This window comes from Crinia signifera, chromosome 1, assembly GCF_055691185.1.
Source record: "Crinia signifera chromosome 1, ASM5569118v1, whole genome shotgun sequence".
In the NCBI taxonomy this organism is placed as follows: domain Eukaryota; kingdom Metazoa; phylum Chordata; class Amphibia; order Anura; family Myobatrachidae; genus Crinia; species Crinia signifera.
The window spans coordinates 305,199,341-305,217,237 of record NC_139217.1 but is presented as its reverse complement, the minus strand read 5'-3'; the positions used below and the strand labels follow the sequence as shown (position 1 = coordinate 305,217,237).

The 17,897-nt window shown below is 40.8% G+C and overlaps 1 protein-coding gene and 2 long non-coding RNA genes across 3 annotated transcripts in view; 1 reads left to right on the top strand and 2 right to left on the bottom strand.

The window, feature by feature from the left end:
• LOC146075574 (transmembrane channel-like protein 2-A) overlaps positions 1-6,092 on the bottom strand; it is a gene marked incomplete at its 5' end in the record, with an annotated part of 49,235 nt that extends 43,143 nt beyond the window's left edge. Inside the window, one exon of the mRNA XM_083184934.1 lies at positions 5,944-6,092. Within this exon, the coding sequence (XP_083041060.1) occupies positions 5,944-6,092 (149 nt within the window). The remainder of the gene's footprint in view (positions 1-5,943) is intronic.
• A 203-nt stretch (positions 6,093-6,295) lies between these two features.
• LOC146028974 (uncharacterized) lies at positions 6,296-7,692 on the bottom strand. The gene is made up of 3 exons (XR_014455291.1): positions 6,918-7,692; positions 6,715-6,785; positions 6,296-6,460 (listed from the first exon to the last, which is right to left on the bottom strand). It is a non-coding gene; the product is annotated as an uncharacterized LOC146028974 (long non-coding RNA).
• Positions 7,693-15,266: 7,574 nt separating this feature from the next.
• Positions 15,267-16,663, top strand: LOC146028963 (uncharacterized). Its single transcript, XR_014455289.1, has 3 exons — positions 15,267-16,041; positions 16,174-16,244; positions 16,499-16,663. It is a non-coding gene; the product is annotated as an uncharacterized LOC146028963 (long non-coding RNA).
• The last annotated feature ends 1,234 nt before the right edge of the window (positions 16,664-17,897 follow it).

Sequence of the window (17,897 nt, the reverse complement as noted above, 5' to 3'; positions counted from 1 at the left end):
TACGGCCCTTATGGAGACGGAGAGATGGAACTAGTGCTAGCGCTACATGGTAGCAGCCAAAATCTAGCATAGGGCATCAAATTGGTTAGAGCCGGCTATGGTTAACTGGAATGAGCAGTACATTGAGGAACCCCAAGTAAATACAGAAAGGACATACAAACTCCAAACAGATATAGCCTTGGGAGTGAAACCTAAGACCTCAGTCTGTAATGCTGATGGCTTTGCTAACCATGCGTCTCACATTATCATCACTATTTACAAATTTTTATTTTCCATGTAATCTAACAGTTATATGATCTCCTAGAAAGAACCTACCAACGTGACTTGCAGATATGCCGTATAAGATTCCACTTAATGAGCAGCAGCATAACATTTTTAATAAATCACTAAGGGAAGAAAGAAGCTGTCCATTGAGTCTGTACCCGTGTCTTGGTTTTTCAGTAGAGTCAGGCCTGTACTGGGGGGCAGATTTATTAAGCTCGGTGAAGTGATAATGTGGCTGGTACTTTATCACCGGCCAATCAGCTCCTGACTGTTAAGTTACAGGCTTGGTTAGAAAAATGACAGGTAGGAGCTGATTGGCCAGTGATAAAAACCAGACACTTTATCACTTCCCTGAGCTTAATAAATCTACCCCAGAGTTCCTAATCTTCCTGAGTGCATGTGAGGGGGGGGAAGTACAATCTGATCAGCTTTGGGCCTGATATCAGAAATACCTTACTTCATATGTGGATTCAGTGTAAAAGTATATGTGCTAGCCATGGGGATTCCCAACAGTAGCTCCTATTAGATGAGGTTAGTACCATGCTCTGATCCTGCAGCAAATCCCCGTCCACCTTCTCGGCTGATTTGTAACATTATAAGAGGCATCTGTTTTTTATATGTGTTGTGCCTGTTCTCTCCAGAATGATTCTCCCAGAACTCAGGAAAGTACTCGTAGGTATAAACGCATTATTTGCCACCAAACCTCTGTGATGCTTTACTTTTCCACCAAAAGAGTCAAAATATCATCTTTTATGAGCATTAAGTACTGTCCTGCAAGGGAGATCCATACCACATTCCGGCGGACAGGATGCCACTGGTTAAAAGGCCGATACGGAAACTCCAGACATTAGTTCCATACGCAGCCTGACCCTCTCCACCTACCCCTCCTTTGCAGCTGCCTAACCCTCCCAGCTACTGCCTAAACCTATCCCCATACCCCGCCACTCAAATCTAACCCTCACATCGTCAACCTCCATTGTAAGGCCCTAACCCCCTCTCCCCCTGCTGAACTCTCTGCCGAACTCTAACTTTCCACTCCCTCCCAGCCTAAACCTGAATACCCTAGTGCCTAAACCTAACCCCCACTTCCACGGATTGACCCTAACCCGCCTCTTACATTCGGGATGTCGGATGTCTGTAATGCATCGTTAGCATCCTAATGCGTTTCGAAGTTCTGGCACCAGTGTTCTGACAGCAGTTGGGATACTGACTTTGGTAAACTGAAGGCCAGCATCCTGATTGCCGGGATGCCGACTGTATCCCGGCAAGGTTCAGACAGAGGTGCCATTCTGGTGATATTTTTACTACAGCTACAATTTAAATGGTAAAACCAAGTCAATTTGCTGTTTAAATTAAATTAAGGTTGCTTTAAAATACAGGCTAACTCGCAGGAACTTCGCCCAAGGAGGCATCGCGGCTACTACATGTTACAGATTAAAAAAACAAAAATAAACTAAAGTCATGATAAATCAATGAAATCTTTTATTTCTTTTATGTCAACCCTGCACTTCTCACTCCCTGCTGTCCTGCACCTCTCCGTCCCTCTTGCACCTCTCCACCTCTCTGTCCCCCATCACTCTTGCACCTCTCTGATCTCTTGCACCCCTCTGTCCTCCTTGCACCCCTCTGTCCCACCTTGCACCCCTCTGTCCCACCTTGCACCCCTCTGTCCCCCCTGCACCCATCCATTATTATTATTATTATAATTTTATTTATAAGGCGCCACAAGTGTTTCGCAGCGCCGCACAAAGGAACAATACGGGGAGACAAAGCTTGGCATAACAATGAATAAATAACAAGAATACAGTACAAATATACTGTATTTGTACTGTATTTGTACATCCATCACCTCATGTCCCCCTGGCACCACTGCACCCATAGTCACCCTTGCACATCTCTGTCCCCAAATCGGCCCTGCATCTCTCTGTTGTTCCTGTACCTCTCTGTCACACCTGCACCACTTTGCCCCCCCTGGACCTCCCTGCAACCCCCCATCTCTACTTCCCCCTTCGCCCCTGTACCTCTCCATCCCCTTCACCAACCTTTCACTAGCTCAAAATATAAAAAAAAGGCTCCACAAAACTTACTCAACTTTCCTAACTGGGCAGCAGGCATCTGGCAGCTGGGCGGCCATGTGGGCACCAGACATTAATCAGGCGGCCGGGTGGGCAGCAGGCTTGGTGGTGCGGCTGGTGGCAGCCTTGCAGGCATTGTGACGGGCAGGCGCGGAAAAGAAATACACTTCTTGCCCAGTGTCCACTCTCCCGCGTAGGTGCTGCAGCCGTGTCTCCGCCTCCTTCAGTGGAGCTTCACAATCAAAGCCGTCACAGCCGTCGGCGTCAGCGCCGCGGGTAGGGATGGCCAATGCAGATCCCATCTGTGGTGGCTGGAGGGGGGGAGGGGCGGCAGCGACAGCGACAGAAGCTACTCACCGCGCTTCTGTCGACATCCAGCGGCCGCAGCTGCTCAGCATAGCCCAAAACAAATATGGCCGCCGCATATATGCATTTAATATATGCATATATGCGGCAGCCATATTTGTTTTGGGCAATGCTGCCGTTTATGACCAGGCTGGGCTGCGGCCGCTTTAATCAAGGTAAGCGGCCCAGCCAGAGTGAAATCTGGTCCGGCCCACCGGGAAACAGCCCGGTTTCCCAGTGGGCCAATCCGCCTCTGAATACAATCAAAAGGAATTCTCTGTACAAGTCAGTACTTTTCATAGGAAAATGATTTATATATCTTCATAAAAACATTCTTTATATTCTGACACCTGAAAGTAAGTGTGTTCTTGTTCTGTACCTAAATTCCCAATAATGTGCAATGTAAAACACTGATTCTGGGAAGACTACGGGGCTTTTATACACACACACACACACACACACACACACACATATATATATATATATAAATAGATAGATAGATAGATAGATAGATAGATAGATATAGATATAGATTTAGATATATCACACTCTGCATTACAAATGGGATGTGATACTCGCCCCAGTCCACAATGCAATCATTTTATACATCCTAGGGATGCAATGACTATTTGTGTCTGTGAATCCACAGCATATACTTCTTGGGGTATTTTGCATGCCTGGTACACCACTCCCCCTTATACTTACCCTGTGATCTGGACCTTGGAAACTAATCCAGTTCCAATCATCTGTTACTGTTTCTCTTCAGGGTAAATACTGGCTGCTTCTGCATGTTAGACAGCTTTATTTTTCCACTGCAATTAGATTTCAGTTTTAACCCACACCACCTAAATCTCTCTGTACATGTTGCATTTGATCCACCTGCAACATGGTTTTGCCCATTTATGTGCTTTTTGCTTTCCCAACATAGCTGAATCTTGAACAAAGTCAGAACTCAACTAGAATACAAGGAGCTTTTCCATAAGAAAACGGCACCATCTTCTCACACCACGGGCGAGATTTAATGTCCCCCGAGTTCAGCGGCAGTGTGAGATGTCCGCTGGACTTGGATGCTTTTTTAAACGGGAACTAACTTACGCGTTCGGTGGACATCTCGCACTGCCGCTGAACTCAGGTGACAAAAATCTCGCCCCACCAGTGAGATATGGGTACTTGTGTAGTTTCACGGCAGCAGCCTCCACCTACATGAGACGCTTGAGCGTCTCAGATGCTTATGCGTCTCTGTTAGTATTGCGGCAGGGTACAGCAAACCTGCCGATAGGGTTCGGTAGCGCATGCGTCTCCTGCACAAAGGGGGGGGGTGCGGTGTGCAAATGCGTCTCATGCACAATAAAGGACACATTTGCCAGTACTCTATGTTACAAACTGGCAAATGCCTCCATCAGGGCCGGTGCTAGGGTGTCCGGCGCCCTCCTGCAAACCATAAATTTTGCGCCTTTTCACATTGCCATTGCAACAAACTGCAGCCCGATTGTTGGAGCGTATGCAACATGCGATCCTATGGAGGATCTCTGGTGCATGTACATGTATGCATACACCATCTCAGTGCTGTGTCCGCAAAATATTGCAGGCACTAAAGGTGCCCATACACGCTGCGAGAATCGCATACGTTATGGGCTAGATCGCATCGCACGGCATGCATGCAATGTGTGTGCGATGGGATCCAAAAGCAGTACAAAAAGGATGTGCAGCACATACTTTTTGTACTGTGCGATGCGATGCCCGCGGGAGCGCACATCGCATCGCACGCTGCTATTGCAGCATGTATGGCCACCTTTAGCCACATAACCCAGCCCATTATTTAAAAAGTGTCTAAATTAATATGAAAAAAACTACAATTATTAAAAAAAATTGTCATAAACATGTATAATATAAGACTCACGGTTATTTTGCTGTTTAACTCTTGTGCAACATCTCCTCTTCTATCTGCGTAGGCAGGATGCTGAGGACGCCATTACACCCCTCTCGTGACTGAGGGGGAAAGGAGGGGAGAGAAGGAGGAGATGGAAGAAGAGGGGAGGAGATAGAGGGGCCGGAGTGTTGAGGATTGGCAGTGGCACTGGCACAGCACACTGAGAAGAGGGAAGGAAGGGGAGGCGGCGCTGCTGCCTGTTCGTCATTTGATTGACAGCTGACAGATGCAGGGAGCCATGGGTAGGGGGTGGATCCGGACATGACATGTCATCCAGGCATTCACAGACCGCGCTACATGCCTCAGCGCAAGTGTCTGTGAGGAAGAGGGGGCAGGTAGCAGGAGGAGGACAGTGTGTGCGCGGTGCAGGAAGCTGCTTAGCTTCTCCATACTGCCGCCCGCTGTCAGACAGGCGCTGTGGGCGGCATGCAGGCTGAGTGCACTCGCGGTGCATGGAGCAAATCTTTATACTGCCGCCCGCCGGCGTGCAGGAGGCAGTAACAGTGAGGGCTGAGGCAGCTTTAGCAGAGCAGGGAGGGAGACAGCGCCTTTTCAGCATGGCGCCTCCCTGCTTTGCAGGAGCTGCTGAGTGGGTAGCGCCGGCCCTGGCCTCCATTTCAAACCCCCGCAAGGGGACGCGTTACTTGTCCTCCCGACCTTTTCATACGCCCACTATCCACATCGGCGTGGAGTTGATTTTATAAAGTGTGCGCATGCCGAGCCCAAAGCGTGGCATGCGCATCGTGGCACGCGCAGCGTGGCATGCGCATCGTGGCACGCGCAGCGTGCCCCGCGAGGGAACGCAAATTACTTTACATGTAATCCGCGTCCCCACTGCAGTATATCACTCACTGCAGTAAATGGCAGTAATCAACAGAGGGAGTCATCTGAACTTCCCTCACAGGTGTTGACGGGTTTTCAAGGATGTGGCCGGTCACATTTAGCATCCGGGCATGCCGAGCACAACAGCGGGAGGAGAATGCTGCAACAGCACCTGCTGGTGCCCACCCCATCTCCCCCTCCCCTACCCCCACACCCTCCCCTGCTCGCCACAAAGTGGGCCCGGTGCCTCGCTACACTTGGCACATTAATTTATTCTCCCTCTATGGTTGTTGTAGACACCCACAGAGGGACAAAGTGCCGGGATTTCGTCGGTCGGGATTCCGGCGTCAGGATTTTGACGACCGGGATTCCGATCACCGGGATTGTGACTGCATCCCCCAGTCACCACCCAATCCCCAGCCACCACCCCCTCCCCAGCCACCACCCAATCCCCAATTAGAATAACTGGTGGATAAATTAAAGAAATCACTGTGATCAGAAACATACTTGAGCAATGCAAGCTTCTTCGATATGCGCCAAGGTTTACTTCTGATAATGGAAATTATTTTTTTCTTTTCTTCAACTTGCTTCATTAGCCTCTCTCTTTCCCCTTCTGACAGACTGTCATCTGAAGATGAAGATGATGAACTGAAGAGAAAAAAAAAAATATATATATATATATATATAGAGAGAACAGACTCTTGTTTCGCGCCACTTATTTGTTTGATATTATACTCTGGCTGCCGTACTCACAAGAACCCCTGTTGGATGGGGGAAAGAAGAATATGGATAGCAGTTGTGAGTTGGCGCCCTTTTTTATTCCTTTAAGTACTGGGTCTCTATTAGCCTTTGATGAATAATAACGTGGATAAGAGTAAAGTCCAAAACTTTGAAAATATTTATTAAAAGGTCTTTAAAACCACTTAGTAGTGGTGAATATTCCAGATCATAAAAAGTTTTTCACATTAGCAAACAGATGTTCCCAACGCGTTTCGTCCCTGCAAGGGACTTCATCAGGGGTTTGCTATAAACATAGAAATAAACACTTTGAATAGATGACTGTGCATACATTTTTACAATAATATAACATCAATGGACTCCACTTTTAAACAATCATGATTAAAAATAGACTGGCAAGGTCAACTAAGTAAAACGATTAGTATTTAAAAAGTTTACACGAATAGGGAGGAACAGGTGAAGAACAAATAGGTGAAAGGAAAAAATATATAAATATTGCGATGTTCATCGTGTGTTATAAGTAACACAAAGGTGACGTACCGAACTTATTAGAAACAATTTCCCCGAATCTCGTATGTGGGATAAAACACCAACCAGGAATGGATAGATACCTGATGGAGATAATACACTATTATTAGAATATTATTACACTGTGCATTTGTTTAGTTAGTCCAGATTGTTTAAGGGGACAGTTCTTTTCATTATGGTGAATTTCAATGGGGCCCCTCTACCACTGAACTTACACTCTTATTGGAAAGCTCTCATCCAGTGGTCAATATTGGATCAAGAACTCGTAGTTTCTTGTAAAGGTTATATCGGTGAATTTGCAGCCTGGTAGCTGTGGACATATAAAGATTCAATGACTGTAGATAATTTTAGTGTAATCGCCTTTATAAAGGCCTAGCTACAAACTTATCAAATTTAATTAGAAATATACCTTTAAGGGTTTGGGTGGTTGGAGAGTTCCTCCTATATGATTATCTCCAGTATGGAATTGGTTGAACTAGTAAGACATATTTTCAGTGGAAATTAACTGTCTGTATAAGTAAACAGTCGATTAGAACATAAAAAATGTATGGATGACCCCTATTAACCTATAATCTCTGATATAGATTTTTATTTAGCGGTCCGCCTAAGCGTTTAAAATAAATAGGTTAATTTTTTCAACTACTATCGGTATCATACTATGTGCCAGATGAATACAATTTTTACCAAGATTCAGGGATTTGATATTTGTGTTTAGAATTTAATGGTCCCCTTATCGAGGGATAGCCCCTATTCTCCAGAATACCGGGTAATCGACTCACGAGGTGTCTCCCTTAATTAGACCTGTCAGGTCCCAACAGAGAAAAGTTCCAAGATGACATACATACCAATAAAATCAATTATAACCCGCATACAAATTGCAGTTTTTTGTTCCGCAAATGGTTCTCACTGTCTGGTAGAGAAATAAATCATCTTAGATCATTTTATAATTTAAATACATTGAACATGACTTGTCAACAATTACAGTCTTAAATCTCCAAAAATAGCGAGAGAAAAAAAAAAAAAAAAAAAGTTCTTTTTTTTTTTTTAATAATACATATACATCAAGTCTAAGTGTTTACCCCTTAGAAGCATTTTGATAGCTATAGCAAAGTTCAGCCCATTAAATACAAATTTCATCAAATAGCAGTTTAACTTACCCTTTTGGAGGTGTGTACCGGTGAAAGGCTCAGTGGGAATGGTGCTGCCATATCATCCAGCTTAGGTATATATAGGGCAACACCATGACATCACTTCCTGTGATATTCACTAATTATTTAATTAATTGGTGTAAGGGTTATCTGGTTCATGGAGTTAATTTTCACATCTAGGTAACCTCTAATAATCCCTGTCATTATATGGTCCCAATGTTTGATGAATACTAGTAATGTTTGCTGTGTTTGAATGTTTTTTTTTTTTTTTTTTTTTTGTGGTCATTATCAGTGTTACTTATAACATCTATGTTTTAGTGCTTCAAATTGATTGATAGGTCCTTATTATAGACGTGAGGCTATTATGATGTATATAGTCATACTTAATTTTATAATGGACTTGTGATAAATATCTAATACATAGTGTTATTCTTTATTGATGGACTATATTCCCTCCTACTTAAAAGTGCTTAATATGTGTACCATTATATCTTTAATTGATATTGAAACTTAGTGTTAAGATCCATGATTATAATTAGTGCATTTTTTTTTTTTTTTTTTTTAGTGCATTATAATTATAATAATTAGTGCATTTTTTTTTTTTTTATATATACTAAGTGCTATTCTGTGACTGTATTATAGTAGCTATTTCACTCATCAATTTATTGATTGAGATAAGGACTCTTGTCCTGTGTCTAAATTTATAGTTAATTAAAGTGGAAATTTAAGTATTGGAGTTTACAGAACTAGACTCAATTGGGGAAAGGTTAATGTGTCGAACTTTGCGTTTGCATTAACAAATTATGCTCCTGTACAATCTAAATCATCATATTTGTCAGGCTACCTATACTCTGTTAATAAATTCCAATTCACAATTTTATAATTCATAACAAGAAACCCACTATGACATCAATCACCTCTCCAGGTAGAGGCCTAAAGAAACGAAACTATGTCAATATTTTCATTCAAGCCTTTAGGGCTTAAGGTATCCAATTGGAATATCCAAAAGGACTCCCTTCTTGATAGGAAGAGATCTCTATCACCTCCCCTGTCGTCTGGTTTAATATGTTCCAAGACCATGAATCTCAAACTTTCGACTCTAGAGTTGTGTTTCAATTGGAAATTTCGGGGGAGGCTGTGATTCTGTAGTTTGTTCTTTATGTTTCTTAGGTGCTCTTGAACTCGGATCTTCACACTTCGTTTGGTTTTACCAACATAGAGCATGTTGCACCCACATCTGATCAAATAGATGACATAGTTAGATTCACAGGTAATCGCATCTTTAACTTTAGCTATGGAGGTGTAATTTTTTTCCTTTTCGATATGCTTACAACAAATGCATCGGTTGCGGGGAGTGATCCCACTCCTTTTTTTAAGGAAACCACTTTCTCTTTGGATTTTCTCCACTGGTTTCAATCTGCTGGGGGCCAGAATGTTCTTAAGGTTTGAGGCTTTCCTGTATGTAACTGTTGGTTTTGGAGGGAGATGAAGGCCCAGTACTGGATCTTTAAGCAAGAGATGCCAGTGCTTTTGGAGGCATTTCTTTATTTTCATATTCTCCTGATTGAAATTGGTAATGAAAGGTCTTCGCTGGTTGATACTACAAGATGTAGGTGTTTTTTCTTCCAATAGGGGTTCTCTTGGTAGTGCAAATACCTTCTTTTGATCTTGTGTAATCTTGTGCTCGTTGTAACCTTTTTCCTTGAATTGCGTCTTGAGGATGTTGGATTGGGTCCAATAGGTGTCATCTGTGCTGCAATTCTTCCTAATTCTAAGGAATTGGGAGTAGGGAACATTCTCCTTCCAAAGAGGTAAATGACAACTCTCTGAAGGTATGTAACTATTGACGTCAGTGTCTTTGAAATAGGTTTTCGTGATGATCACATTTTCATTGCTAATTTCAAAAACTATGTCTAGATAATCAATCTTGTTGGGATCACATTTGAAAGTGAATCTCAAATTGTAGGGATTTGACTGAATCTCCATCATAAACTTTTCTATGCTCAATAAATCACCCTTCCAGATCACAATGAGGTCATCAATATATCTCTTGTAGAAACATATGTTAGGATGTTTGAAATGGTCTCCTTCATACATATGGTTCTCTTCCCAGTCATTCATGAATATATTAGCATACGATGGGGCAAATTTAGTCCCCATCGCTGTACCTCGGTTTTGTATATAAAAGACACCTTCGAACTCAAAATAATTGTGGTGTAGAATAAATTCTATCCCCGATGTTAGAAATTGGCACTCATTTGGTTTGACTGTGTAGTCGTTGGACAGGATTTTGGTAACAGCTTCGAGGCCCTTGTTATGGGGGATAGATGTATATAAGGCCTGTACGTCTATGGTCAACCAGTAGTACTCTGGTGACCATTTAAACGTCTTCAAATCCCTCAAGAGGCTTGTTGAATCTTTAAGGTAGGACCTCTGGATTTTTACATACTTTTGTAATCTCAAATCAAGATAGTGGGATAGGTTCGCCGTCAGGGAGTTGATTCCAGCCACTATGGGTCTCCCTGGTGGATGCTGGTTGTCTTTATGCACCTTTGGGAGGTGATAAAAGATGGGAATCTTGGGTTTTTCGACTGCCATATATTCAAATTCTTTCTCGCAAATTATATTATCCTGTCGTGCTTTTCTCAGCATCTTGCAGAGATCCTCCTTGTATAGTGCTGTGGGATCATTTGGGATGACTGAATACGTGGAGGGATCCTCAAGTTGTTTTATTGCTTCATTGACATAACTGGTTCTATCTTGTATAACAACCGCTCCACCCTTGTCGGCTGTTTTGATGACAATTTCCTTGTTCTTTTTCAGGTTTTTCAAAGCTTGTTGTTCAGAGGGTAGTAGAGACCCAGTACTTAAAGGCATAAAAAAGGGCGCCAACTCACAACTGCTATCCATATTCTTCTTTCCCCCATCCAACAGGGGTTCTTGTGAGTACGGCAGCCAGAGTATAATATCAAACAAATAAGTGGCGCGAAACAAGAGTCTGTTCTCTATACTTCTTGACTGTTGGTAACTCTTGTACGCAGCCTTTATAGAATAATAGAGAAATGCCCTTATTTAAGGATAGAAAAACGAGATCGCAGAAATGCAAATCAATCTTTACGGAAGATGAACAGGTGATGGAACAACTAATTGAAAATGAAGATGACTATTACAGTCTCCTGAATTATATGGAGAAAATCTCCACGAAAGAATTGAAAAATTGGTATGACCTTATCACGTTGGAAAAATACCTTGAAGTCGGAAGAATACCAAGAGGTCTAAGACTAAACAAAACCCCCACTATGGGAACAGTCACTGAAGAATTCATGGCGAACTGGAATAACATATTGGACGAAGGTGCTGCCAAATTAATAGGTCTGATTATCAGTGAAAGAAAGAAGGAACTTGTAAAATTAGATGAAGAAATAACCAAATTAGAATCTTCCCTAATGAAGTTTGAAAAGGACGAGGACTTCCAGAGAGATGTTGGCGATTTGCAACATAAACTAGACTCCCTTGAAAGTGATATCATCACTCGCAAACAAAAGAAGTTCGCTAGGGACAAATGGGACTATGAGAACGGTAAAGTCCATGAAAAACCTAATAATGATTTCCGTAGATCTGACCAGAGATCCTACTTCACTACCCGTAGGGGGCGGAGACCACAGGAAGAACAGAATGAAGTATTCATGGAGAACAGGGAAAGATATCAACCCTACCATAGAAAACCCAATTATGTCCCCAACTACGGAAGAAGGAGATCCAACAGAACTCCATCATATGGTGATAGGAGAAATACCAACTTATATAGACCCAGAACACCCCCGAGAAGGGAAATCTACCCCCAACAAGCTAGAAGATACGCACCAAGATCTCCTAGTTCCCCCAGAGAACGACCTTTTTTAGGAGAAAGGAGGAGAGTAGGTTTCCCCAGACTTCAAGGAGAGGAGAAACTATACACCAGAATAGATTCCCCACAAGGGAGGAAACGCTCATTAAAAGGAGAGGATGTAGAGGAGGTCGACGATTCTCCCAAAAGAAAAAAACGACCAACATTTCTGGAAAAGGAACCAATATCTTCAATTTATCCGAGAAGACCCTTTCACAACCAGAGATCTCAGTTTTAGAGAAGGGGATGAAGTTTGCCCCCAACCAGCACGTCGACCAGTTCCAACTCTTCATAGATCTTAATAAATTTATTCGCAACTTAACTCTACAACGTCATTTCATCAAAAATCCCACTAAAGAAGGCCCCTCCTCTCAGGATCCCAAACCTATTGTGGCACTACCTTCAAAATATTACCCAGTGGAGTCCAGAGGTAGCCACATAGATATCTTCTACGAAACAGTGAAAGAAGACTTTAGATGCATGAAAAACATCAATGACAGATACAACAGAAATCTCCAACCCTCTGAACAACAAGCTTTGAAAAACCTGAAAAAGAACAAGGAAATTGTCATCAAAACAGCCGACAAGGGTGGAACGGTTGTTATACAAGATAGAACCAGTTATGTCAACGAAGCAATAAAACAACTTGAGGATCCCTCCACGTATTCAGTCATCCCAAATGATCCCACAGCACTATACAAGGAGGATCTCTGCAAGATGCTGAGAAAAGCACGACAGGATAATATAATTTGCGAGAAAGAATTTGAATATATGGCAGTCGAAAAACCCAAGATTCCCATCTTTTATCACCTCCCAAAGGTGCATAAAGACAACCAGCATCCACCAGGGAGACCCATAGTGGCTGGAATCAACTCCCTGACGGCGAACCTATCCCACTATCTTGATTTGAGATTACAAAAGTATGTAAAAATCCAGAGGTCCTACCTTAAAGATTCAACAAGCCTCTTGAGGGATTTGAAGACGTTTAAATGGTCACCAGAGTACTACTGGTTGACCATAGACGTACAGGCCTTATATACATCTATCCCCCATAACAAGGGCCTCGAAGCTGTTACCAAAATCCTGTCCAACGACTACACAGTCAAACCAAATGAGTGCCAATTTCTAACATCGGGGATAGAATTTATTCTACACCACAATTATTTTGAGTTCGAAGGTGTCTTTTATATACAAAACCGAGGTACAGCGATGGGGACTAAATTTGCCCCATCGTATGCTAATATATTCATGAATGACTGGGAAGAGAACCATATGTATGAAGGAGACCATTTCAAACATCCTAACATATGTTTCTACAAGAGATATATTGATGACCTCATTGTGATCTGGAAGGGTGATTTATTGAGCATAGAAAAGTTTATGATGGAGATTCAGTCAAATCCCTACAATTTGAGATTCACTTTCAAATGTGATCCCAACAAGATTGATTATCTAGACATAGTTTTTGAAATTAGCAATGAAAATGTGATCATCACGAAAACCTATTTCAAAGACACTGACGTCAATAGTTACATACCTTCAGAGAGTTGTCATTTACCTCTTTGGAAGGAGAATGTTCCCTACTCCCAATTCCTTAGAATTAGGAAGAATTGCAGCACAGATGACACCTATTGGACCCAATCCAACATCCTCAAGACGCAATTCAAGGAAAAAGGTTACAACGAGCACAAGATTACACAAGATCAAAAGAAGGTATTTGCACTACCAAGAGAACCCCTATTGGAAGAAAAAACACCTACATCTTGTAGTATCAACCAGCGAAGACCTTTCATTACCAATTTCAATCAGGAGAATATGAAAATAAAGAAATGCCTCCAAAAGCACTGGCATCTCTTGCTTAAAGATCCAGTACTGGGCCCCCATCTCCCTCCAAAACCAACAGTTACATACAGGAAAGCCTCAAACCTTAAGAACATTCTGGCCCCCAGCAGATTGAAACCAGTGGAGAAAATCCAAAGAGAAAGTGGTTTCCTTAAAAAAAGGAGTGGGATCACTCCCTGCAACCGATGCATTTGTTGTAAGCATATCGAAAAGGAAAAAAATTACACCTCCATAGCTAAAGTTAAAGATGCGATTACCTGTGAATCTAACTATGTCATCTATTTGATCAGATGTGGGTGCAACATGCTCTATGTTGGTAAAACCAAACGAAGTGTGAAGATCCGAGTTCAAGAGCACCTAAGAAACATAAAGAACAAACTACAGAATCACAGCCTCCCCCGACATTTCCAATTGAAACACAACTCTAGAGTCGAAAGTTTGAGATTCATGGTCTTGGAACATATTAAACCAGACGACAGGGGAGGTGATAGAGATCTCTTCCTATCAAGAAGGGAGTCCTTTTGGATATTCCAATTGGATACCTTAAGCCCTAAAGGCTTGAATGAAAATATTGACATAGTTTCGTTTCTTTAGGCCTCTACCTGGAGAGGTGATTGATGTCATAGGGGGTTTCTTGTTATGAATTATAAAATTGTGAATTGGAATTTATTAACAGAGTATAGGTAGCCTGACAAATATGATGATTTAGATTGTACAGGAGCATAATTTGTTAATGCAAACGCAAAGTTCGACACATTAACCTTTCCCCAATTGAGTCTAGTTCTGTAAACTCCAATACTTAAATTTCCACTTTAATTAACTATAAATTTAGACACAGAACAAGAGTCCTTATCTCAATCAATAAATTGATGAGTGAAATAGCTACTATAATACAGTCACAGAATAGCACTTAGTATATATTAAAAAAAAAAAATGCACTAATTATTATAATTATAATGCACTAAAAAAAAAAAAAAAAAAAAAAAAATGCACTAATTATAATCATGGATCTTAACACTAAGTTTCAATATCAATTAAAGATATAATGGTACACATATTAAGCACTTTTAAGTAGGAGGGAATATAGTCCATCAATTAAGAATAACACTATGTATTAGATATTTATCACAAGTCCATTATAAAATTAAGTATGACTATATACATCGTAATAGCCTCACGTCTATAATAAGGACCTATCAATCAATTTGAAGCACTAAAACATAGATGTTATAAGTAACACTGATAATGACCACAAAAAAAAAAAAAAAAAAAAAACATTCAAACACAGCAAACATTACTAGTATTCATCAAACATTGGGACCATATAATGACAGGGATTATTAGAGGTTACCTAGATGTGAAAATTAACTCCATGAACCAGATAACCCTTACACCAATTAATTAAATAATTAGTGAATATCACAGGAAGTGATGTCATGGTGTTGCCCTATATATACCTAAGCTGGATGATATGGCAGCACCATTCCCACTGAGCCTTTCACCGGTACACACCTCCAAAAGGGTAAGTTAAACTGCTATTTGATGAAATTTGTATTTAATGGGCTGAACTTTGCTATAGCTATCAAAATGCTTCTAAGGGGTAAACACTTAGACTTGATGTATATGTATTATTAAAAAAAAAAAAGAACTTTTTTTTTTTTTTTTTTTCTCTCGCTATTTTTGGAGATTTAAGACTGTAATTGTTGACAAGTCATGTTCAATGTATTTAAATTATAAAATGATCTAAGATGATTTATTTCTCTACCAGACAGTGAGAACCATTTGCGGAACAAAAAACTGCAATTTGTATGCGGGTTATAATTGATTTTATTGGTATGTATGTCATCTTGGAACTTTTCTCTGTTGGGACCTGACAGGTCTAATTAAGGGAGACACCTCGTGAGTCGATTACCCGGTATTCTGGAGAATAGGGGCTATCCCTCGATAAGGGGACCATTAAATTCTAAACACAAATATCAAATCCCTGAATCTTGGTAAAAATTGTATTCATCTGGCACATAGTATGATACCGATAGTAGTTGAAAAAATTAACCTATTTATTTTAAACGCTTAGGCGGACCGCTAAATAAAAATCTATATCAGAGATTATAGGTTAATAGGGGTCATCCATACATTTTTTATGTTCTAATCGACTGTTTACTTATACAGACAGTTAATTTCCACTGAAAATATGTCTTACTAGTTCAACCAATTCCATACTGGAGATAATCATATAGGAGGAACTCTCCAACCACCCAAACCCTTAAAGGTATATTTCTAATTAAATTTGATAAGTTTGTAGCTAGGCCTTTATAAAGGCGATTACACTAAAATTATCTACAGTCATTGAATCTTTATATGTCCACAGCTACCAGGCTGCAAATTCACCGATATAACCTTTACAAGAAACTACGAGTTCTTGATCCAATATTGACCACTGGATGAGAGCTTTCCAATAAGAGTGTAAGTTCAGTGGTAGAGGGGCCCCATTGAAAATCACCATAATGAAAAGAACTGTCCCCTTAAACAATCTGGACTAACTAAACAAATGCACAGTGTAATAATATTCTAATAATAGTGTATTATCTCCATCAGGTATCTATCCATTCCTGGTTGGTGTTTTATCCCACATACGAGATTCGGGGAAATTGTTTCTAATAAGTTCGGTACGTCACCTTTGTGTTACTTATAACACACGATGAACATCGCAATATTTATATATTTTTTCCTTTCACCTATTTGTTCTTCACCTGTTCCTCCCTATTCGTGTAAACTTTTTAAATACTAATCGTTTTACTTAGTTGACCTTGCCAGTCTATTTTTAATCATGATTGTTTAAAAGTGGAGTCCATTGATGTTATATTATTGTAAAAATGTATGCACAGTCATCTATTCAAAGTGTTTATTTCTATGTTTATAGCAAACCCCTGATGAAGTCCCTTGCAGGGACGAAACGCGTTGGGAACATCTGTTTGCTAATGTGAAAAACTTTTTATGATCTGGAATATTCACCACTACTAAGTGGTTTTAAAGACCTTTTAATAAATATTTTCAAAGTTTTGGACTTTACTCTTATCCACGTTATTATTCATCAAAGGCTAATAGAGACCCAGTACTTAAAGGCATAAAAAAGGGCGCCAACTCACAACTGCTATCCATATATATATATATATAAATATACCTTCCAATGACCGGCACTCTTAGAAGCGATAGGGATAAATCTAAATAACTGGCCTGGGTGCCTTCCCAAGTGTACCATCCAGGTACACCAATGTACAGATGAGGAAATAGGGCGTCACTCCAGGAATTCAAATAGTTAAAAAATGTATTGGGGTCAACGGTGTTTCGTCCTGATGACGGGCCCTGGCCTGAAACGCTGTTGACCCCAATACATTTTTGCACTATTTAAATTCCTGGAGTGATGCCATATTTCCTCATCTATCTATCTATCTATCTATCTATATATATATATATATATATATATATTTGTGTGTGTGTGTGTGTGTGTCTAGTGTCTGTTTGTCTCCGAAACACTGCCATCTGTTGGCAGCTAGTGAAACTACATATCTTTCTCTCTCACACATGCACAAACACAGAGGCAATCGAAAGGTAGCAGACACTGTTGATCCAGCCATCAGCCCAACAGCTTGCACCACGGGGAGACAGAATATTGACCCATGGGCAGATCCCTTTAATTTCAGGTACTTCGATCCCCCTCCAAAACTAAAATTTTGGGAGCAGAGCTTATGCTATCATTCAGACTTTCAGTATTCACATGGACAACAATACACTATACCAGTTTCAATTATGGGGTCTATGTACTAAGCCTTGGAGAGTGATAAACTACCAGCCAACCAGCTCCTAACTGCCATGTTACAGCCCATGTTTGTAAACTGGAGCAGGTTGATTGGTAACTTTTCTGAATCCACTTGATCTCTTTCAAAGGCCAAGAACATAGATCCTAAAGTCTGCTGACCTATTTTCTCACAACACAATCATTCTTCCTTTTCTTCAGCCCAGTCAGGGTTACGAATAATACCACGCTGGCAATGCTTATAAATCACCATTACATTAATGTGGTTTTCCATTTTCTTTAACTTATAGTAGGTAATCCAATCCAATACTGTTTCCATCAGTGTAATGGAATAATATGTAATAATATACTATTAAGCCTGAGTATTGTCTAAGTCCGGCTTGTCCAACCTTCGGCCCTCCAGCTGATGTGCAGCTATAAGTCCCATCATGCGTTGCCACAGTTTTGCTATTAGGTAATGCTAAAACTATAGCAAGGCATGCTGGTATGTATAGTTTCACAACAG